The 23661-nt window shown below is 41.4% G+C and overlaps 1 protein-coding gene across 3 annotated transcripts in view; it reads left to right on the plus strand.

Moving 5' to 3' along the window:
• Positions 1-23661, plus strand: part of MYH11 (myosin heavy chain 11) — a 53755-nt gene that overhangs the window by 7812 nt on the left and 22282 nt on the right. For 2 of the 3 annotated variants that reach the window (XM_084216283.1, XM_084216285.1), the window contains exons 3-9: positions 3485-3641; positions 10263-10290; positions 16924-17026; positions 18672-18692; positions 20831-20923; positions 21322-21385; positions 22608-22706. In XM_084216283.1, the coding sequence (XP_084072409.1) occupies positions 3485-3641; positions 10263-10290; positions 16924-17026; positions 18672-18692; positions 20831-20923; positions 21322-21385; positions 22608-22706 (565 nt within the window). The remainder of the gene's footprint in view (positions 1-3484; positions 3642-10262; positions 10291-16923; positions 17027-18671; positions 18693-20830; positions 20924-21321; positions 21386-22607; positions 22707-23661) is intronic. The other variant, XM_084216284.1, reaches the window with a different exon arrangement.

The raw sequence follows: 23661 nt of genomic DNA on the forward strand, positions 1-23661 counted from the left end.
GTTTTCTTTCTCAAGAGACTAAATTTTAAGATGGTAAACATTTCAAAGACATTAATTTGATTTGTAGTGCAACAAGTTATTTGTATTTTCAATATGCAAAACCTGCTTGAAACTGCCCAGCTTTATACAGTGGTGCCCTACTAGATGTTGCCATACCTTTTTAAAAGCAGAGGGGGCCTCTAAAGAGAATTTGAGTCTCACCCACTTGCAAAACTAACCGTAAACAACCATCTCCTGGCTTTGCCATGTGTTGCCTAATTTGCATCCCTTGGAGTCCCACATATTCAAAGAAAATATGTCCTCAGCATTTTTCTCTCCAGAGCATCACTGATGCAAATGGAGATTCCCAAATCTGCTAAAGAAAAAGAATAAATCCAGCTGGAAAAAGAAATCATCTCCCCCTTGAATTTACATTAAATATTTTTAAATAAAAATATTCAGTGCAGAAATTCACAGGGTGGCTGCACACTAGAAAACACCCTGGCCTTTTGCTTCATCACAGATAATTAAGAGAGAAGGGCAAGAAGAAACATGAGCCACTAACTCATGTTTCACATTGCTCAGAACAAAAAGAATCTGCTTTATCCACACACAAATTCCACCAAAAATATTATATAAGCATGAAGAACACAGCAATGCAACTTCAGTGGATTTGACAGTAGAATCAAATTCCTTCTATTCACAGGGGCTACTTGTTCAGTCTTCACTTAACAGTGAAAAATGCTGTCTTTGGTACAAAAAGCTAAATATGCATGTTGGAACTGAGTTTTTGCCCAAACCTAGATATTTACAATGCAGATATGTATTTGTGCTACTCTTCTAAGTAGCCAGCAGCAGCAGCAATCTGAGGGATACAGTGGAAGTATCTCTATGATATGTCAGATTATGTTCCTCCTCCAGACCCTCTGGGCAGAGATTCAGCCCCTCTCTAGACAGGCTGTGCCTCAGGGAGAAGGATTTAAGGCATGGAAGCTTCAGTGCCCCACTTTCCATCACACACTTGGCCATGTCAAAACATCATCTATATTAATCTAGCTTCCCCAGATCCTTGCAAAGCATACACCTAGAGCTACAATCAGCCAAAATAAGAGGGCTTCATTAAATTTCCTGAGGTGAAGAGGGCTTCATTAAATGAAGAGGGCTTCATTAAATTTCCTGAGGTGACAGATCGTATCAGCCATAGTCCAGTTAGAAATGAGGATTCCTGAACTTTGTCAGCTCCAGCTTTTGCTCTGCCTTAACAGCCTGCTTCTTGTGCCTCAAAATTAGCTCTTTAAGCTGTGTTGTTGTGTGCCTGGGTGTGCAAACAGCCCTGCACGTGGCCAGGCAGGAAACTCCTGGAAATCTCAGGGAAGGGAGGCCTAAATAATTTCCTTAATTTCCTCTCCTAATTTTTTACTTGGGTGGGGATGATTAGTTGAGTGTGTACAGTAAATCTATTTATACTACTAAAAATGCCTTGCTGTCCTTTCCATAAGGGCCTTGGTGGCCATTCTAGGATAAACCTGTCACTTTCCATGTGTGTTACCCTGGCAACACTAAAACTCATTTTGACACGAGCAGCAGTTTCATTCGGACATCCCAATGAAAATCCAGCCCAGCCATTCCCCACCGAGGGGCTCAGCCTGGGGAAGCTGAGACCCGGCAGGGATTTGAGCTGGGTTTTCCTGGGCTGGACTGGCGATGCTGAGAAGCAGCAGGGATTTGAGCCGGGTTTTCCTGGGCCGGGCTGGGGATGCTGAGAAGCAGCAGGGATTTGAGCCGGGTTTTCCTGGGCTGGACTGGCAATGCTGGGACCCAGCGGGGATTTGAGCCGGGTTTTCCTGGGCCGGGCTGGGGATGCTGAGAAGCAGCAGGGATTTGAGCCGGGTTTTCCTGGGCCAGCCGGGTGATGCTGACACCCTGAGCCAGGTTTTCGTGGGCCGGGCTGGCAATGCTGAGACCCGGCGGGGATTTGAGCCGGGTTTTCGTGGGCCGGGCTGGGGATGCTGAGAACCAGCAGGGATTTGAGCCGGGTTTTCCTGGGCCGGGCTGGCGATGCTGAGAACCAGCAGGGATTTGAGCCGGGTTTTCGTGGGCCGGGCTGGCGATGCTGGGACCCAGCGGGGGTTTGAGCCGGGTTTTCGGGGGCCGGGCTCCCACAGGCGCAGGCCGAGCTGTCGGTGCCGCAGCCCCCGAGCAGGCGGGCCGGGCCGTGGCGGGCTCGGGCCCCGGGTGCCGATACCATATAAAGCGCTGGCCGTGCCGGGCCGTGCCGGGCCGTGCCCTATTATGGTCAGGACAGGGAAATCCCTGCGCCCGGAGCCTCCCGCGGCCGCGGCCGGGGAGCGGCGGCAGCTCCGGCCCCGCTGGGACACAGCCCCGGGCTCAGAGTGGCGCCCCGGGCTCTGCCTCACACACACGGCAACAAAATCAAATTAATTACAATAAATATTAAAAAAAAACCAACAAACCACTTCTGCGTGTATCAGAAACAGCACAGTTCCATTAATTCTTTTTTTCCATAGGCCAGTTTAAATATCGCAATACTCCTGCCTAATATGAGCCACTCTCTCCTAATATAAGAATTATGTTCTCATAACTTGAGTGTTTGTTGGTTTGGCTTTGTTTTTTTTTTTAACTTTGGGGGTTTAAATTTTCTTTTATTAAATTAAATACCCTCTTTTAGCAACTGTTTGTGAAATACAGCTCTTCATCTAGTATCATATGTTATTATCTCTGGTCCAGGTCAATAGCTGGAATATTTCAAAATAAAGGAAAATTTTAAAAAAAAAATTAAGGAAAAAAACCCAAACAAGACAGCATGGATGAGCACCTATCAGCTGGCAGCCACTGTTCTTGTTTATGTATAAATTTTTATATTAATACCTCCATTAAATCCTAAACAAACCACATTTTTCTTTAAGTTTCCTGCAGAAATAGTCATGCAGTGAAGGCATGGTTAGTCTCTCAAGGCATCTATTTGGAACTTGAGCAATTTTATTTAAGGACTCTCATCAATCATCAGTGTTACATGGTGTTCACAGAAGCTTTTTCTAAAAAAACCCTTCAAACATCAATCCAAGCGTCCTACCTAGGATTTCAGTTTACAAAATTTGATGCCTACCTGAGCAGATATTTATAATGTACTCTGATAAGAAAATACACATATAAATATTAATTATTACAGTTATCACCATACCCTTATGTGTGATAAGGGTATGGATTATTTACTGAAAATAACTGAAGTTAAGGAGGTCTAACATCATGGTGTTTGCACAGATTGCTGAATTCACCTGCTTTCCAGCAGCTTACTTGATTTGTGCACTGAGAAACCACCCATGCACATACATTCAGAAAATCTGCTTCCTTTGTTACCCTGGGCAGAGCTCAAAGGAGCCCTGCTGCTGAAATCCCATTAATTCCCTGCAGCCCCTGCCTGTGTTTCCCAGCCTGGACATGGCACATGATGTTAAGCCCGGCTTTTATTTGAATTCCCTCGCAGACTTACTCGGGTCTCTTCTGCGTTGTGATCAACCCCTACAAGCAGCTGCCCATCTACTCAGAGAAGATCATTGACATGTACAAGGGCAAGAAGAGGCACGAGATGCCCCCCCACATCTACGCCATCGCTGACACAGCCTACAGGAGCATGCTGCAAGGTAGGACAGCCCTGCCCGCCCTGCTGGGGTGCCACAAACACCTGGGAGCTCCACGTGTGCTCCTGCGAGCAGCCAGCCGGGAAAGAGCTCTCGCACAGGGCAGAGCTGCCTTTCTAGAAGTTTCAGAGGAATTCTTTGGCAGGAACAGCAGTCCACAAACGCTGTGACTCAAAAAGGAAAAACAATCCTTTCACCCATCTGTGTCGAGGCATGTGGGAAGGTTTCAAAGTCAAGCAAATAGTTTTGGCAAATACGGGCATGGAAAATGCTCCCTCTCCACTAGTGGAGACTATTCCAAAGTTAGCTGTGAGCGCTGCTGGATCTGTCAGCATTGCTGCCCTCTCCCCCCAGCAAAGCAGATTCAAACAGGGTTTTGGGGCCACTTTCCCTACAGCCTGATGTCTTGAACCCTGAGTTGAGATGTGCAGTTTTCCGACAGGGAATGGGCAGTGGGAAAGCAGTTGGGCCCCAAAGAGTTCAAACAAACCCCCAAAATTCACAGAGCTCTCCTCCTCCTGCAGTCACTTCTGACAGACTGAGGGGATTTTGTTCTAAGGAAAAGCTACCATTTAGGGATGAAAAACCTACAGTGATGGATATAGGAGGCTGCAACACCTCCAGAATATAGTGCATGACCAGGTGCCATCTCACATCGACCTTGGGTGCTACGGGAAACCAGGAGCTCTACAAAATATTTTGAAGTTTATGTGCCCTCCTAAGGACCCTGACCCTACAGAAATTTTGGCTGACAACTATGGCTCAGCAAGATTCACAGGCTTGGCCTTAAAGTTTAGGGCTTCCCAGGACTAGGACTTTTTCCTTTCTATGGCTTATATGACATTTCTTTCCTGGAGCCACTTCAATCCTTTTATTTAAGTAGATCCCAGAAGGCAGAGCTACAGTGCAGCAGGGGAGGACCAATAAAGCAACAAAAATATCCTGAAAACAGACCTTCCTACACACTATATGATATAATCCTAGTTATAAAAAACTTACTTGGCAGAAGGTCATCCCACTAAGCACAGTCACATATCTGTGCTCCAGCTTCCCTCCTGAGCCCTGTGCTCTGCATCCAGCACTGTCCAGGGCTCTGAGCTGGCCCTGAAGCCATTCCTCCCTCTGATCCTTTATTTAAGCAGCAGGCCTTCAGGGGAGATCTGGAAGAAGCTCCTGGCTCCTGCAGACCATCAGCAGTTGTGCAGGGTCCTGTACTTGTCTCTAGAAATGAGGTGGGCGGGAAAAATAGAAAAGGGATATAAGCTGTCTGTAGGAAAGGGGAAAAAATCTGTATGACTGCAGCCTATGCTGAAAGAGAATTGTCTTGTCCTGACAATAGTTTTCTGCCTAAAGTGAAAGTAATCTCAGCACAGATGAGCCTGACCCACGCAGCACAGGGATGTCTCCCACTCCCCTCTCTCTGACTGTCTCCTGTCCCTCCCAGCACGTTCTCCTGAGCAGTGGGAAGCCACTGGAGCTTCTTTGCCCTCACTGTGGCTATTAACTGCACTTAGAACAGCATGGGTTCAGCTGTGCCTCCCAGGCTGGCTGCTGGAGGGAGGAGGCAGCAAGAGTCCAGGCTCTTATCAATTCACTTTTGGGGCTCAGAATGATTTCCTGGCTCTATGAGCTTTCAGGGAGTTACTCCTCTTTATACGTGTGCCCCCACTGCAATTCTTCCTGGCAGCAGAGAGGAGGGGGAGACCAAGTAGAAAGGAACTAGGAGGGAGTAGGTGATCAGCTGAACCTTTAAGAGGATGCTCTTTCACTGCTTCCCACCCCAACCACGCACAGCTGGCACGGCAGCCAGCAGTGGAACCACCAGAGCTCCCAGCACAAGGCCAGGACACCCACGTTTTACTTGCACATGTCATCTTGGAGTCTCTCCATCTCTGAAGAGGGCCCCAGTTGCTTTTAAAGCTGTGCTTTTGTTTGTGAAAACCTACTTGTGTTTTGTGCATGAAACTAAACCAACCCCCAAAATAACTCTGGTTATTCAGCCAAAATTCTGTTCACGTTGGGGCGGTGAAAGTGGGCGTCAGCACGGTTCTGAGCGAGCCCGCTGCACATATAGGCACAGAGAGCTTCAGGGGGTTGTGAGCAGATTTCCAAATGGAATATAAACAAAAGTTCTTACCCATAAACATGGATCAGAGCACTAAATGTTTTCCCTGTGAAAAGTCAGTACTGCTCCTTATCTGGAAACTTGCATAGTTTCTGCTTGCCAAAGTAAAATATGTTGTAGATTCATGAGACTGAGGAATTATATTCTGGTATTTCATGACCAGAGCAATCAGCTTGTTCAGATGTCTCAGGGATCCTTTATCTCTTGGTGAACCAAGCCTCTGTGTCTGCAGATCCCTGGTCCTACTGCAGGTTCATCAGCTGGGAATCACAGCCCTCCGCCTTCTCACCCTCCCCTGTGTTGGCACTAACATCCAGCAGAAAACATGAGCTGTGCACACTGCATTCCTCCTCTGCTTCAGAGGCTTACTTGGTTAATGTATTCATTAGGGATGATGTTTAACTCCCATCAAAGCTCTTCTGATAAAAATACTTAGCCACAGCTATCAGCAATCAGATAATCAGACTTTCTTCCAAATATGCAGAAAAGCTGACATCTCACAGGACACAGGAATTATCAGAGATGTTGGCTGGGCAAAGATAAAATTTCCACTTGTTTCAAGTGGTTCTGAGCACCTAAAACCCTTTTGCAAATCACAGTCATGCTGTCTCATGCTCAGCCAGGAGTGCTGGGTGTCTTGTTGAATCTGCTGATTACCATGTCACTAATGCAGTTTGATCAGTGCCCAGGCACCGCCGAGGATGCTCATTTCCAGCCAGAATGAGAATAAACTTGAATTTTCTTTAAGCTCAAAGGCTGAGAATTCTACAAGAGCATTTGTGTGTGTGTCCCCTGGAATTACCACACTGAACTGGGCCCTCCTGGCTGTGTTTTCAGACTTGCTATGGATGGTTACTGCTATACTTGGAGACTGCAATAATAAAACATTTCCCCGTGCTCCTGCACCCTCTGCTCTCTCCTGTGTTTGGGATGAAGTAGCTCCACACAGAGGGCTTGATCCCCATCCCAACTCTTGCACTGCCAGCAGGATTCTTCATGGAGCCATGATGCAAAACTGCTCCAGGTGAAAGCCATCCCTGGGTTTTGCTGAGCTGAAGTGTGTCCCCCCTCCTGGGGCACAGTGGGCTCTGTGAATGCTGGTCACAGCAGCAAGGAAGAGGCAGTGCAGGCCAGGGAAGAAGAGTGGGAGGTAGCTGGATGACCCTTCCTGCAGCACTTCCAGTTTCCAGTGATGGTGAAGCTGAGATGCTGCTCTGTAAGGAGGAGCAATTCTGCTGCCTTCTGTCATCTTCCCTGCAGAAACAAAAAATAAGTGGTAGACAATACAAATGTGAAAAGTCATATTATGTAGAAGTAGTAACAAAGTTTTTGTGTAGGTGGTTAGGCCTTTATTAAGTTTTCTGGCAGCAAATCATCATGGAGAAGATATATTACAGCTTTCTGCAGATTGGAGGAGATTATTTTCTGTGGAGCCACTTTTATGCAAGCTTGAGTTAAAAATGGAAAAACAAACAACCTGGTAGTTACTCGGAGGTATGGGAGGGAAACACAGTTCCCAAGGTCTTAGAAAAGGAGGCTGCTGTGAGAAGCCATCTGTTTACTGTGTCCTCAGCAGGACTGTACAGAAATGTCCCCTTTAGGCAGTGCAGTTATTAACAAATGTAAAGAAGCAGTAAGTGAGTGGGGGAACGCGGTTTCAGTCTGGTTTTTTTCCTTTTATGGTAAAGCTGCCAACTTGCTGCTGCATTGTGATAAAACATCTGATTTTGTTTGTGATTAAGCAAAGCTAACTGGTCTATCAAGAACAGAGGGGCAAGAAATCTTACAGGCAAACTGGAGGTGTTTGGTGAAAAAGTAAGCAGATTCCAGAGAGAAAAAAAACAACTCTGCTGCATGTTTAGGAGAGCTGGTGAGGTTTATAATGTAAGTATAGGTCTCTATTAAAAATGGAGGAGAAAATTAAAAATTATAGACATATAGGAGGTGGATGATACTCTTCCAGGTAGGGTCAAATTTCTTAAAAGGCATTAACCAAAAAGATATTTAAATCTAGAAGACCTGTTCTGTTGCTTTTTAAGCCCAGGAATTATATTTAAGGAGTTTTATTTATACAACTCTTTCTCTTCTGATAGATCTGGCCACATAAATTTGCACACTCACAAAATAGGTCACAGTCCTTTCTATATAGAATGGAACATTCCAGAACAGAAATAGGATTAATTGAATGGGAGAGCCTTTGAAAGTAAATGAGACCAGTATCTGCAGGTCAGGCCATAACAAAATAGAACTGGACTTCCTGATACCTTTCATCCTTAGAGGTGCAGTCAGAACTGATGCAGGAGACAGAATAACATCTGGAATTCCCCCTCTGTGAGTGTGCATGGCACAGTTTGCCAGCATGGGGTTTCTCCTGATTGATCTATCCCTGAGGACATTTGGTGCCACTTCTGACTTTCCTCATCCTTCCTCTGCTCTTACACATCCCCCAAGGTGCCCCTGCACAGGCACTCACACAAACCCCTGTGGTGGGCCAGTCTGTGAGACACCTTTGGGAGCCTTCCCCTATGAGGAGCAAAAGAAGGGCAGCAATGGGCAGCAAAGAGTAGTGAGAAAATACTTGGCTTGGAGACCAGCTTTTTCTAATGTTCTCTGAGCTCAGAAATTCCACTGGTAAATCAGTATCAAGAGTCACTTTTATTTTCTTTATGGTATTTATGGGTTAGTGATGCAATATCAATATATGCCCATGGTTTCTGTTTACACAACAATACATTTTTAGCAAAAGTTCTTCCATGCTTTCACTTTTTTAACTTAAAAGAAAGCCTGATACCCTGCAGTGAAAAACAAACATGGCTCACAGCTCCTCTGTTTATGTGGAAGAGTCCTGCAGTGCTGATTGCTGACAAATACCTCGAATAAAAATGAGGAATGAGTCATTTTGTACTAATTAACCAAACAAAGCAGTTTAGTGGCACCATTTGTTGTGTGGTAATCAATAAAGCAGTTAATGTTATAGCTATTGAGGAGCTGGGAGTAAAACAGTTGTTTAATATCAATCCAAGCCATTGCAGAATCCTCTAATGCTTTTCCTAGTCTGGCTGTGGGCCAGACAGCAGTTACAACTTGAGAGCTTAATAAATTGGTTTAAATAGGTTTAAATTCTGTCATGGTATTTATGGCATACAGGGTCAGCAATAGGGGTGAGCAACCAGACAGGTATTCCTGCAAGTGACCCCACACACTGAGGAAAAGGAGCTCATGGCTGAACCTCTGAGCAAAGCTTGGTGCTGGCTCTGCTTTGGGTAAATAATGCCAAACCATACAGGAGCACTGCATTCTGCCTAATTTTCTGGCTCAAGTCTCAGATGTGTAAATTGAGCACACTTTTCAAAAATGTATTTATTTGACCTGCCTAGGAATTCTTTTCCAAAGTCAGAAGATTTTTTTACAGTCTGTAAAGGCAAACTGACAGTCTCAGTCAAAGAAGGGCAAACTTCAGGGCTGGGCCTGGTTGCTCAAGGCCTTGTTTAAGTCTTCTTCCAAGTAGTTCCAGGGCTGGAAATACCACACCTCTCTGGGAAACTTGCCCTGTGTTTGACAAGTGAAGGAAACAGTTGTACTTTAGAATGGGTCTCAGCAAACAGGCTCATCGTGCCTTTTGGCAGAAAAATCTGTGTAAAAGTTCTGAAGGTAGAGAGAAACTCTGACTCCAAATGAATAAGCAGGGAGGATTGCTCCAAGAGCAGGTCATGGGGATGGGCTGCAATCCTCACCCTTCCTGCAGCATTACAGAATGCTGGACACTGGTGTGCTGAAACCTCTCACATGCCTCACCTAGCAGAAATGGAAACTTTGCTCCTCCTTTTGATAAATCTTGATCCAAAATGTGTTTGATGGTCTGTTCATAGTAGAAAAACATGAAGAATACTTACATTCTTGTTGACATGATCTTGTATAATCTAAAGTATCTTGTTTTGTCTTATTCTTTGGAACATCTCCCAAAGAAATTACTTGTTCCCTTGATAAAAGTTGTCTCTCAGTCTGAAATGAAATGCAGGCTAAATTATTCAGGTATTTGAACTGCTTTGCTTTCAAAAGTCAAAGCTTTGCATGACCAGCTTAAAACATTTTAGTTGTTGATGCCTTATCTGTCCAGACTGTTTTGAGTGGGCTGCTGGCCATAGTTCATAAGCATAGTAAAAACTTGAGTTTCAGGTTTGAAATTTTGTTATAATCTTCTTACAGAGAGCCTGATCTTTTTGCTATCCTCATTACAGTTCATCTCTAATGGAATTTACAAAAAATATTTTTGACCTCTTAACCTTTTGTTCATTTTTTGTACAAAATATTTCTATTAGAGATGGTTATTTAAATTCAAGGGCAAATTAAATAAGAGGTGAACCCAGTACTTTTTACTAATCATGGTTGGCCAGATTTTAGAAGGTCTAGGCTGTTCAATGTAAATCCTTATAAATATAAGTGCTTCTGTCAGGAAAGCCATTCCCCCTAATTAATGGATTCTTTTTCTTTGTTCACAGATAGAGAAGATCAGTCTATCCTGTGCACGTAAGTAAACTCATCTATTTTAGTACATCTCAATGTCACAATATCTTTATTCAAAATTGATTCAAATTCTGGTGGAATGGACACATTCTCCTCACCTTCAGTAAGCTTGAACTCCAGTCCCAAATTTACTTCATTAGACAGACCTGTTCATAAGATAAAGAGCAGGTATCAGTGTCACAGGAAATCTTTATTGTGTAAAATTAATTCTTTAAATTGACTTTCTGAACCTAGAGATTTAACAGTTTACAGTGAACTCTCACTGGTTTGTCATGCCATGCCTGTTTTGAAAAATCACTCAAAATGTTGAACTGGACAAGGATCTCCTGCTTGACCCTCAGTTTTAACTCTCTTTCCATTCTTCTGTTGCTTATTAGTTGGTTTTATTTGCTTGAATGTCATCAAGAATGCTTTTGACAAAATTTTGTCTTTGTTAAATTTTCCAGTTTTCCTGATCAAAGATTGGTTTTGATTCTATGTAAATGCTAACACATTGGCAGAGCTGGCATGTGTATCATTTATAGCAGGTTCAAGCAATGATGCTGTAATGTGTCAGGTTTAGGTTATCTGAGAAAATGTGGCCACTGACTGAATATATCTTTAGCCTTAAAAAAGCACTGCTGCTGATCACCAGCCATAATGTTACTTTTGACTGGAAAAAAATTATCACCAAATAAAAATTGTATTCTGTGTCTGGTACCACAAGGGCTGTCATAGCTCTAACCTCTGTTACAACAAGACTTCAATATTTGTAAGTATACCAATCAAAAATCTGCCCCCAAATGCATTAATACCAAAAGAAATCTAAAATTTCTGCAATGATGAAGTAAAAATTGACCATCACATTCTTCCCAGGATGAAACATGTCATGGTTATTAAGACTAATTTACAATATGCATTTCCTCCTTCTATTTTTATACTTAAGTTTATTTTTCCACTAGTAAATCTTCTTTTAACTTTGGAATGTTGATAATTTGAAGAAAGGGACTTTCTTTGCAATTCTATGCCTTTTTGTTAATGAAAATCCATTAAAGGATCCACTTCTTGCAGGCACCATATTTATTGAAATTACCTGGCCATCTTGCTGGAAACCTTAAGTGTTTCACACCAGTAATACATAAAATAGAGAAAACTATATGCTTTTCCATCCAGTAATATTTAAAATAGAGAGAATGATGCCTTTACCATTTTGAAAACATCACAGCAAGTGATTCCCCAAGATGTTTGGAATAATTACTGTATGTTGGATGTGCATCATAACCCATAGCTTAAAACTGTCCTCACAAGTCTTCTAAAGCAAAAAGATTGGCCAAGCTAATGCCAATGTACACAGCTTTAACCACTACTGGTTTAACAATCTTGTTTGCCTTATTTGTGCAGAAAGAAGAAAGTTCTCTTGGCTTGCAGCTTGGCAGCTGTCAAGAGAAGTAATTTGCAGTATTTTATAGAATTGTTAGAAATTATAAGAAATTATCTTCTGGCCTAAAATATGTAACAATAACTGAAGACTTCATGGCATTGATCAGCCAGGATTTTTTTTTCTTGAAATAGCTACAGGCTTGAACTTTCCAAGGCCTGGTATATTATAAAAGAATAGCTTTAAGGATTCATATGGATCCCCTGGAATGCTCCTGGGACACAGGCAGGGGGGAAGATCTGAGAACTGAGCCTGATTCTGTGTTTCTGAGTAAATATACCCATTCTCAGGACTTCACCCTCACCTCATTAAACCTACCCTCATGTGGTTAAGTACTGTTTGCATTCTTTTACAATCCCTACCATTTATGTGAGTAACCATGGTATGTTTAAAATCTCCATCTGTCTTCAATGCTCATGGGTTCCAGTGCTTCCTCAGAATTCAGAACTCCCTGTCTTTCCAGAGTTCATTATTTTCTCTACATTTCATTAATAACCACACTCATGTTGCCTTTGGCCTCCTCTGCTCTGTGCACACAGATCCTTTTGCTGTTAGCTCTTTCCCATGGGCAGCATCACTGAACATCCTCTGGTGTTATTCCCTGCCAGTTGCTCTCTGGCCCTTTACAGTCAGCCTCAAAATCCCTCATCTTATCATGCACATTTACAGCACAAAAAGCTTTATACCATGGCTGTGTTTACTAATATATCTGTGGTTGCATTATTGTACCATAACATAACATAGCATAACATATACAATACATACACAATACATAATATTGCACTAAAGGTATGAAATATGAAATCTTACTCTTGTATGTGTCTGAAAATTAGGACAGGTAAGACTTTTCCACCCTTGTGTCTTGGTCTCTACTGTTCTGAGCAGCCTTCACTGCTCTGCCTGGCTCTAGGGATTTCCTGAAATTCCTGCCTGTGCTGAAATTCCCCACTGTGCTCTCTCCTGTTTGACCTTTGAGTTGGCCACAGAACAGTCTGTACTCACTCTTAGTCCATATTGACCAGCACACAGATGTTGCTAAAGGAAAAGTCCCAAGAAACCTGTTCAGGTCCTCAGAGACCGGAGCAAGCTCAGTGCATCAGCAATGAAGTGTGACCCGACCTAGGCCATGGCCAGTGACCAGACTTTTGGCTTTTCAAGCTTCCTCCAATGGTAGCAGAGGCACAAGCCCTGAAAGGAGACTTCTGGCCTCTTGTTTGATTTTTAAAGACACAAGTGGATTCTCCTGGACTTTTCAAAATGTTTTTTACTAAAAATTAACCACATGAGAGTTTCAAAAATTTTGTCATAAGCCTGATTTTGGGGTTATCATATTTTAGCCACTTCCTGAAAAGAGCAGGTAGAGTATTTTCTAGAAAGCAAATGTGGCTTAGAGGACTGTGCACAAGTTTCAGTTTTTAAAAAAGCTACCTTAAATGAAAGAGAAAATCTGATCCAAGCTCTGTGTTTGGAATATTGTGAAGCCAATGGAAACAAGTACTTGTGAAACACCTGTACCTATAATCAAGTACTTTTCCATTACCTTTCTGATTTTTAAAACATGCATGCAATTTGAGTAGCTTCTATAAAAACAAGGATGTAGCAGGGTCATAATTTGATATGGGAAGAGAGAAAACATTGAGTGGGGCAGTGCCCTGCCCTTTTCCCCTTCTTCCCCTCTCTCTCTCTCTCTGGACAAACCCTCCAGAGCCTCACCCAGCCATGGGACTCCAGCCCATTTCCTTCCCTGACGCGCGTCAAGAAGCAAAATCACCCAGAACATCTCTAAACTGCAAAGCCCCATTAGTCAGGAGACTCCTCCACAAGAGAGCTAAACTCCTCTTTCCCAGCTCAGTAAATCTGCGAGGCTGGAGCTGGCAGTGGCTGCTGCTTGGCCCCTGTCCCACACAGATATCTGTGGAGCTCCAGCCCGGGCGAAGCTGGTGACCCCGCTCCGAGTCCTTGGGGAATTGTTTTGTAAGTAAACCCATAGGATCAGTGGGCTGGCTTCTGACACAAGTCTCCCGTGGGGTACAGCTGGTCTAGGACAAAGCTTTTCATGATGTTTGCACATCTCACACTGCAGGACGGAGGCTGCCAAGCCCTAATGTGATTTAGAATACCTCGATGAGTGCCCTGCGCACAGGGGCTTCCCGCAGTGCCAGCAGAGGGGATTAAGGGATGTGTGAACGGGCAATTCTTGTGGTTCATTGCTTACTGAACAAACGCTGAAAATAAATTCTGCTGTTGCTTTTCAGATGTTTCCAAAAGTGGAATTAAGCTAAGTCTCATATCATAATATTAACGTGGAAAGCTTTCAAATTTTCAACAACAACAAAAGAAAATACACTTTTAAAACTAGTTTTTCTCAGTTGTTCTCAAATGTACAAGAGTCCTCGTTACACCAACAGTGGGGCCAACCTGCTAGTGTCACCTTGTTCTTCTTTGGAAACCTATTCTAGCTGGGATAATTTTCATTTAAGGTGAAGGTAATGGGGTCATGGAGGATTTGGTAGTTCAAGAGGTACAAAACCTCTGTTATAGCTGAGCACTATATATGTGAGTTTATGGGCTTCAAATCCTGTGCTGAGGTCCTAAAACAATGACTGGCAAGCAACGAGGGAAGGATAAGTTGAAGTTATATCCCACATTGTGAGAGTGGTATTTTTAACAGAGCAAGCCTCTTAGCCTAGTGGAGCCCTTTGGTCTGGGAAAGCCAAAGAGTTTCTTAGGAGGAAAACTTGCATAGGAAGTAGCTGAAGTACTGCTGCTGGGCTGATCAGAACTATGCAACTTGCTTTTGATCTGCTTTTTGCATTGGCCATCTGAGCTGGGTGCAAATAACTGCAGGAAAAAAAGCCCCATCTTTAACAATTCAGTCACTGAGCTCAAGAGAGTAAGTAGATTTTAAAATTTCTCATACCATCTCACAACGGAAGTTGTTTCTGTCCCCTCACAAATGATAGTACTTCAAGGCAGATGCAGAGAAAAAAACCTGTTGTGCATGACCAATTCACTTGCAACTCAATAGCTCTAGGAAGAATTTCATTCACCTGTGAACTAAGATATTCACATGCTCTCCTCCTCCTGGGTCTACCTGGGTAAACTTCTGGCTATTTAGAGGCATTGACCTGACCTAGCCATTCCTCCTCATTAGTACATTTACAAACACATGGCATTTCATCACTGAGGGGAAATCAGACATCATAGGGCTGTGATATGGCTTCAGAGGATGAGGGCTACTAGTGTTAAATGGGTACTTGTTTGGCAGACCTGTCTGTTGTCATGGTAGTTTATGACTGATCTGAAATGTTGAAAATCAGAGGTATTCAGCAGCTAGAGACATTATTCTTCATTACTGATTGACCTTGGAGACTTTTTTCCTAATTAACCTAAAGCAGTTGAGGTTCTGTGTGTTTTCTATTTCACATTGAGGAACTTTTTTATTGTATATTTCAAAAGAAAGTTAAAGCCTCAAAATCTGTCTGCAGAAAACAGAAAGCCCTCAGCCTGTGCAGAAGCAAAGAGTTAAGGAGCATTACAGTTTGATGGGATAATTACAAGTAAAAGGATGCCATATATGGTAATACTCACAGGGATTCAGGGAAAAGCCAAAAGATGGGCACTGTTGCCCTGGGAGAAAGGAAATGCAATGATGATGTGATGAACTACAAATAACCCTTAATAAAATGGAATAGTTCAAAGCCCAGGGTTTGTTTGAAGAAAGTTGTTTTGGTTGTTTTTTTTTCCAAAGAAACAAAGATGTTAGGTAGATTTATTTGAAAAGTTTGTATGCATAGGTCTTCAAATTGGTGTGCTTGGTTTGGAATTGTTCCCAGGACACTTAATTTTTATCAATAAAACATAGAAATGTTTTAGCACTGAAGCCCAGACAGAGATGAATCCGATCTCTAAACTGTGCAAATTAACTCAGGTCTTGTGAAGAGGAATCTATTAATCTCATTTATTTGTGGTTCAAACACTAAAAGCCAGAAGAAACAGTTCTTATCATGTTGTACGTCAGGCAGGAATTGGTTCTGGTCTCCTAAGGTTTATATCAATGTCATTCTGTATTGAAAGTTCTGCCCAGCACTTCTCCATACTTTTATGTCCATTTATCACTGGTCCTTTGGTAGGGAAAATTAATTCCTGTATTTCCTAATTAGGAAAAGAAGCAGAACTGCAGTGGATTCAGCTAAACAGTTTCAGACTCAAAAAAGCTGATAAATATCTCTGGGATTTTTGAATGTATTGGTTTTTTATTTTTCTAAAATCCATTTTATTACAGATCCAAGGAAAAGAGGTCCAACTTAGAAGGTTGCTCTCCTCACAGCACCAGCTCAGTTGAAATTCCTTGTTTGTTACATCCAAACCCACTTTGACTGCTAAGCAGGACAGTATAATAATATTTTTGTCCAAATAATCATCAGAGCCAGAGGTATCTGAAAGGCATAAGATGATGCAATGTAAAATTGGCTGCAAATTTCTATTGAGAAAAGACTCTGTCAACTGTACTTTGAAAACCACTCTTTTACTTTAAGAGAGGCTTTAAGAGTTGTTAATAAACTTAACCTGGAAGTCTTCCAAGAGAGAAAAAGTTACCATGGCCTTCCTGCTTCCCAAGGGACACTGCATGGAGCAGAGCTGGGGTGCCAGTTCTGCTGGTCAGACAAATGCCCACATGTCCCTTATTACCCAGGGAGCAGGGACACCTCAGGCAGTTCCATTCCAGGTCCCACTGAATTCAAGGAGCATCTGAATACAAAATTCAGATGAGGCAGGATCAAGTCAGAGACTTTAATGCCAGAGTTTCAGAAGGGAAAACCATTGTATTACTGCTGATGTTTTCTTTTACTGCTGTATCACATCATAGTTAATGTTGTATTTTTTGACCTTAAAATATAAGCAGACTCCCTGCCAACTCCACTTCTCATAAGTGTTCAGATGCTGCCAAAGCAAGATGAACTGCTGTTCAAAAATGCATCATGTTTTAGAATTCCCTTAAATGGCCCAATGTGCCCTCAAAATACTACCAGGACAGAGATTTAACTCTGATAATGCATTCTTTGCAGGCTGAAGTCAGGTGCATTTGGGAGGTGCTGCTCTGGGGTAAATAAGAACCGAGCTTGGCAGTTTCCAGCCCTGTTTTTATACACTATGTACATGGCAGAAGGACTCCAATGGTTACCTACCTTCTTTTGTGTTGTTTTCTTTCCCCTCAGAGGTGAATCTGGTGCTGGGAAGACAGAGAACACCAAGAAGGTCATTCAGTACCTGGCTGTTGTTGCCTCATCACACAAGGGCAAGAAGGACACCAGTGTCACTGTAAGTGAGCTCCTCCATCCCCAGCTCTCCCCAGGCCTCTGAGGCTGTGCTGAGGTCATTCTGCAGCTCGGGCACTGGGGCTTGTCAAACAGGGGCATATTAAGAGTACACAATTACATCACAGCTCTATGTTTATGGAAGAAAAAAATTTGTTTGACATCATCTTAGGCATCAAATCAGAATGTACTTAGGGAGAACAGAAATATTCATAGTTTTCCATAGGCATAGCACCTATTTATATGCCAGCATGAAGGCCTTGAAATCGGCAAAGGCTTGAGTCCTTGTTTTACCCTTGACCTCTGCCAACTGAGAAGTTTGGGAAAGCCTGTAACAAACACATTGTCCAACTGCATCACAAAAATATATGCCAGCATTTAAATTTCCGAAGTTTTGATTGGATTTGTTATTAAGTTTTCTTACCAACCAGCAAGGACTCCCAGTACAAAACTTGTCTTTTTTTTTTTACTGCTCTGTCAGAGGTAACAATTCTGAAAGGCACAATTTTTTTCTAAGTGCTTTGTTCCTCCAAAATGTGTAATAGTCTTGCCTGAGAGACTAAAGTTCATTTTCTTACTTTGAACCATATACCTGCCCAGTTCCTGGAGATCATTACCATGGCTGAGGCTCTCAGCTGTCTTTGCTATTCTCAGTGATACAACTTCAGGTCCTACATCATTTCCAGCCTTTCAAACGTAACTCAAAACTTCTGCAAAAAAATGAAGCAATTCACTTTTGTCACAAAACAGGCTTAATTCAGGAAGACATTTCATTGTGTCTCAAATACAAGACTGGGTACAAGATAAGTAATTAGTAGGGAAGTGGGAAATAAAGTAAAAATCTCATGACCACCCCTGTGCTGGGTCTCACAGCTGCCCCTGCCCATGTGTCAGCAGAGCACAAGGTGTGCAGCCCTCCCTCTTCCACCACAAATCACTGGCCTTTTATGTACAGTGCATTGTAATTGGGAGTAGGGGAGGGAGTAAATGTCCTTTTGAGTCGTATTTTCTAGAAATCTGTGATTTAATTTAGTGGAAACAGTCCAAGACTAATGTTTGATATTTAATGTTTATGCAAAAAAAAGTAATTCCTTCCTATTGAGTCCCTGCTCAGTATCTGGGGGAAATGAACTTGGGGTGCCAAGGCCATCCCTAACTGCAGACTGCTCTGGGGAATTATGTAAGTCTCAGGACCAAATTTGCCCTGAGACAGACCTGAAGGCAAATATCCACCAGAGAGGAGCTGAGAAAAAGTCTAATTTGTTCTATATCATGCTGACAAATAGTAATTCAGTGATTGGGACTACTGACACTGCAATTTCAGTCCTTAAAATATAATGAATAACAAAATGCACCATAGAAGAACTAGAGATTTATCATAAAAATATGTGTCCTGAGAGACTAACCTGGGACTGGATCCAAATCCCATCTCTTTGCTTCAGGATTTTTCTTTTTTTCAGTTAATATGCTCTAAGTTTGTTAATGGTATTTGTACCCTTGGTATGTCTGCAATAGATTGATCATATCTGTATTCCTGGTTTATTTGCATGGAAACTGTACTGGTTATTTTAATACAGGAAAAACAATAAAAATATCTGTCTAATGGAAATTATACTGACACTTGTTTTATACCATGTTATTCAACACAGCAAGGTCCATCTTTTGCCTACGTGAGTAACTTAGACTGTTTGATGTGTGTTTAAGGCACTGAGTGTAGATCTGCATGCTATTGTTGCACCCCAAAAATTTAAGAGAGATTTTGTTGAAATATGTTGTATGATATGATAAAAAGCAACAATAGCACCAAATGCTCTCACGAATCAACCCTAACTGTGTCAGGCCCCATGGTAAAGAATGAGGTCTGACACAGGCAGGGTCATCTTTCAAATATCACTCTCTTCTATATCTCTGTGTGTGTTCAAATTGCCATAGTTTGAATTAAATTTCCCACAATCCTGGAAGAGCCACTCAGCCTGAAATTTAACAACGTGGTTTCTGAATGAAATACCCAAACGCTTTCTGTGCTTCAGGTTGAAGTTTTTAGGACTGTTGTGAAATAATTCCTAAACCTCACGGTGTTTGATTTGTTTGGCTGCATGCTTTCCATTTGTTATTGCTTGGAATTTTCCATTTCCATGTAACTGTTGAGAATTGTTCACCACCACAAGAGTTAGCATGTTCTTAGCTTGCTGCTGTGGCGTGTACCAGAGCAATTCCCACTGCAGCACGTGTCTGCAGGTGTTACAGGCCCTCCTTTCTGTGTACCATACACATAGCAATGCTTTGGGAATACAGGCAGGTTTGCTGGCACATTCTTGGTGTTCCTGTGCCAGGCAAATGAGATTTATTTTCTTTCATGCAGTCTTTTTTGCCCCATTCTGACTGCTGCCTCTTCAGCTGTGACAGAGTTGCCCCTTAGTTAATTTAGTACCATCTGGAGCCAAAGTTTTATCCCCTATGGCTCTATGGCATAGTTCAGTTCTCAGTAGAAGCAGGTGGTGTCTCTCTCATTTTAACAGACAAGGTTCTATTGAAGATGCCACCATCTGGTTGCAGCAACACTCTTTGCTCATACTGGAGTTTTTAAGTCTGCAGAGTGTAACTGGACAGAGCTGCCCAGTACAGAGAATCTTCAGGGACTTTAAGGAATTCATTTCTTATTCTGGGATTCCTGTATGAACTTGTTAGGAACTCTTTCTTCCCTCTTCCTCCAGCTCTTGGGTAGTAAGCTTTTTAGTGATATTTTTGAGGTAGCTCTCACCATTGACACAGAAGTTACAAGACATTCAGAAGTGACATTTTAAAAAAAAGTTACCAGATTTGCACACTAATTGGGAAGCGCTTTCATTTTCCAAATTATTTCCTAGATTCAAATTAAATATTGCCTTAATTTCTACTTTAAATTATTTAAATTATATCTTATTATCTATCAAGGACTTTTTCCTTTTCAGGGTGAGTTATTTGAAATAATGCATATTACTACAGAGTAGTACTCAAAGAATAGTGTGACAAGGTAAATGTGAATGTAAACGATTTCATAGGACAGAGTTGAATGAAAAGTTCTGAAAAGCTGTATACATATGCAAAGTATTTTTTCAACTTCATTGGTTTGCTTAGAAATAGGATTAGGTAAATATATAGAACTAAATGCATGCTTGTTTCATTGCATGATTTGTTTCCTTAGCAATTACTAACCACAATTAACAATATAATATGTAGATTGTGTGTTTGCATGAGAATTCATTATCCTAGTTTGAAATAAATCAATGCAATTCCATATTTAACCTACATAGCCTTGCATGGATCATTATTAATAGACCTGATAAAATCTGCTTTGTAGCTTTGTGCTGCATTACATTAAAATTATTCTCAGCAAGTTATTCTAATTACATTGTCATTTACTAGCAAAGGGTCTCAATAAACTAACTTGGAAAAGACATGCTAGAGGTTCCTTTAAGAATATCCCTCTAAAAATTACATTAAACTGGAAAAAATAATTGACACTGAATGACCCTTTTTTTAAGGAAGGCCAATTGTGATGCTAAACAGATTAATAGAGTTTGATCTGTCACAGGCAACAAGGCTGGAAAAGGGTCATGTATACAGGGCAGCAGTTAATTGCACAAATAGATAAACACAAAGTTTAATAGAGAATGAAAACAAATCCACATGAAATGCAGTATTTAGCAAAAAAAAAAAAAAAATTAGAGACTTAAATTAGATTTCATCTTTCTCTGCCGTGGATGAGTGTTAGTTTCAACTAAGTAATTACAAAGTTTAGTGTTAACTGCTTCTGAATGAATTTTAGGGTGAGCTGGAAAAACAGCTTCTCCAGGCAAATCCTATTCTTGAAGCTTTTGGAAATGCCAAAACTGTGAAGAATGACAACTCCTCCAGATTTGTAAGTAGGAGAAATGCAGTTCAGGCTGTGGGTCCTTGTGGGTCAACTGTAGCAGAGAGCATTTCACAGATCCAACCCTGTTCCCTCACTGACCTTGTGGAAATCAAAGTGGAACAAAGATGTTGTCCTACCCCACTTCCAAAGCCCAGTCCAGTAGGGAGAACCCCTTTCCCTCTAAGTGCCTGAACAAAATGTGGGGGAAATCTGTACAGAGGGAATATCAGAGAAGGTCACTTCCTTTCAGGCTGTTCCACAGGCCACCCCAGCAGGAGGGAGTCAAGCATGTTATTCTTGGGAGGGTGATGTACACATCTTATGGAACAGGCTAAAAACTGGCTAATATTGGAAAACCTGGCACTTCCTGAAAGAACAGCCTGATTTAATCTTTTCATTCACAGGGCAAATTCATCCGCATCAACTTCGACGTGACGGGCTACATTGTTGGAGCAAACATAGAGACTTGTATCCTTTGCAGGGAGCTGCACCAGGCTGGGAGGAAGGCACATAAACAAGCTCATTGCATGTCTAAGAAAGGCAAACACTGCTGAGGCTGCTATAAACAAAGAGGGAGGGAAGTGGCCCCATTTGTGCTGCTATCAGCTTCTGTCCTGCTCTCAGTTTTGATTTCAGGGCTGTTTTCTCAGCTGTAGGAAAAGGAGCTATTCCCCAAATACAGGAACTGGGCAGCCCATACCTAAGGCAGTGACAAGGGACATTTTTGTGTCCAGAGAACTTGTCATGCCTGGATGCTAAATACTGACTGCTGTGTCACATGACACACCCAGAGCAGTGAGCTGTGTATCAATAACCTTGATGTACTTTTTCAGGGAAAATGGACTGAGAAATTCAGCTCAGTCTGACCTTACTTGTATGTTCATACCAAGGGATGTTCCCTTGGTATGTTTATGAGCTAGTATATTTTAATGAACATATTAATATGCAGGTGGTTTCCTCAGTGTTGCACTGCTCATCTTTGCATGCAGAAAGAGTTTCTTGCTCAAATAAATGAGAAAGAATGATGCAGCTATAAAAGTACCTTATCCCTTGAGTGTAGCATCAAGCAGCAACAGTGAGTTTATCATTCTGCTCTTATTTTGACAACTGATCTTTAGAAAAAATCATTAACATTTTAACATTTTTGGTCATAACTGAAGTTTTATCTACAGCACTTTAGCTTTTAAAGAGTGAAACACTGACTGGTATAGAAATACTTACATTATTGATAACTTAATTTTTATTAGCTTATAGTCACAAAAATGGTCCATAAATAAAACTTGATTTTTTTTTTTTTACTTTTATACCTACATTATACCTCAAGAACTCTTTTTTTCTAGCAGCCCCACCATATGTTGAAAGAATTATATTGGTGCTTCATTTTCAAAGTGGTATGACTTATATTGTGACTATTAGCTTTAGATCTTGGATTTTAGAATAATTTAGATCTATTTTGCTTACTGCCATGATTACCAGCATTTACCCTGCAAGAACAAGTAGGAGATTGATCTGCTTATTGTGATAAGCATTATACCAATACCAGAGCTCCTGCCACAGAATGAGACACATTTATGGTAGGCAAGTACATGGCAAATATTTCAACAATGCTCTTGATGGTTCTGAGGCTGATGGCACAATTAAGAAAGGACTGAATCATGTTATTGATTTCTTTAACACACTTTAAAAACAGATTTGCTTGAAAAATCCCGTGCAATTCGTCAGGCTAAAGATGAAAGAACATTTCACATCTTTTACTATTTGATTGCTGGAGCTTCTGAACAGATGAGAAGTAAGTTCCTTACTAATGATTCTATCTCATTGAATAGTCTGAGAAATGGCTTGCTTAAGTATTTATCTTAATTTCTGTAATTACATGTAATTCAATCCTTACTATAAATAGCCAGCCATAGAAATAGCTATGTATTTTAGCTAGAGAAAACAATTTTCTCAAGTGAATTAGAAGGAAGCATCAATTCATGTCCACCTGAGGCAGGTTGTTTGTAGTTTACAAGATATTTTAATTTACAGGAGATGTAAACCCATTCAGATGCCATCCTGATACCAAGAAGATAAATTGGGAAGACTTATTAATTGCTTTATACAAAAGAGATTGGGGGTTCCAACAAGAATATCAGCTCATTGTTTTAATATAAATTAAGACAATGTCTTTGCCACAGCACATTATTACACTGTGAAAGGCACAGTTTCAGATGTATTGGAATATCATTGTTCAAATATGACATATTTCCCTAAATCACTCCTTGCTAAAGAATGTATAAAGCAATGGGTTACTCTAGATTTCTCCTGGCTTTTATGTTCCTTACATAAGAAACTGCTGTTGGCCATAGCATAGGGTTGAACAGTCTGTTAGTTTTGCCCACTTTGGTTGTTACCTTGTTCCATTCTTATTATTATGGGTTATGAATCCCCACAGGGAGAGGCACAATTCTGAGTAGGTTACATATGGCACTCAATAAAAGGATTTTGGGAAGAATGGCTCAGATTTGAGTCCATGGGAAACAAAATTGCCCCAAAGTGCAGAGATGTTCTCCAGTCACTAATGAAAACTAGAAAATTAATACCATCAAAATAGTTGCTAAATAGTTATTTTGAAAATATTTGACAAAACCCTAAACTCCTCATACAGGCAGATTTTTCCTGTGGTGATGATTTTGGGGGTTTTTCTGCTGCTCCTTGGGAGAATTCATGAACCAAGAGCATTAAGTAAATGCTCTTAAATAAAG

Source organism: Fringilla coelebs (genome assembly GCF_963513975.1).
Source record: "Fringilla coelebs genome assembly, chromosome: 16".
In the NCBI taxonomy this organism is placed as follows: domain Eukaryota; kingdom Metazoa; phylum Chordata; class Aves; order Passeriformes; family Fringillidae; genus Fringilla; species Fringilla coelebs.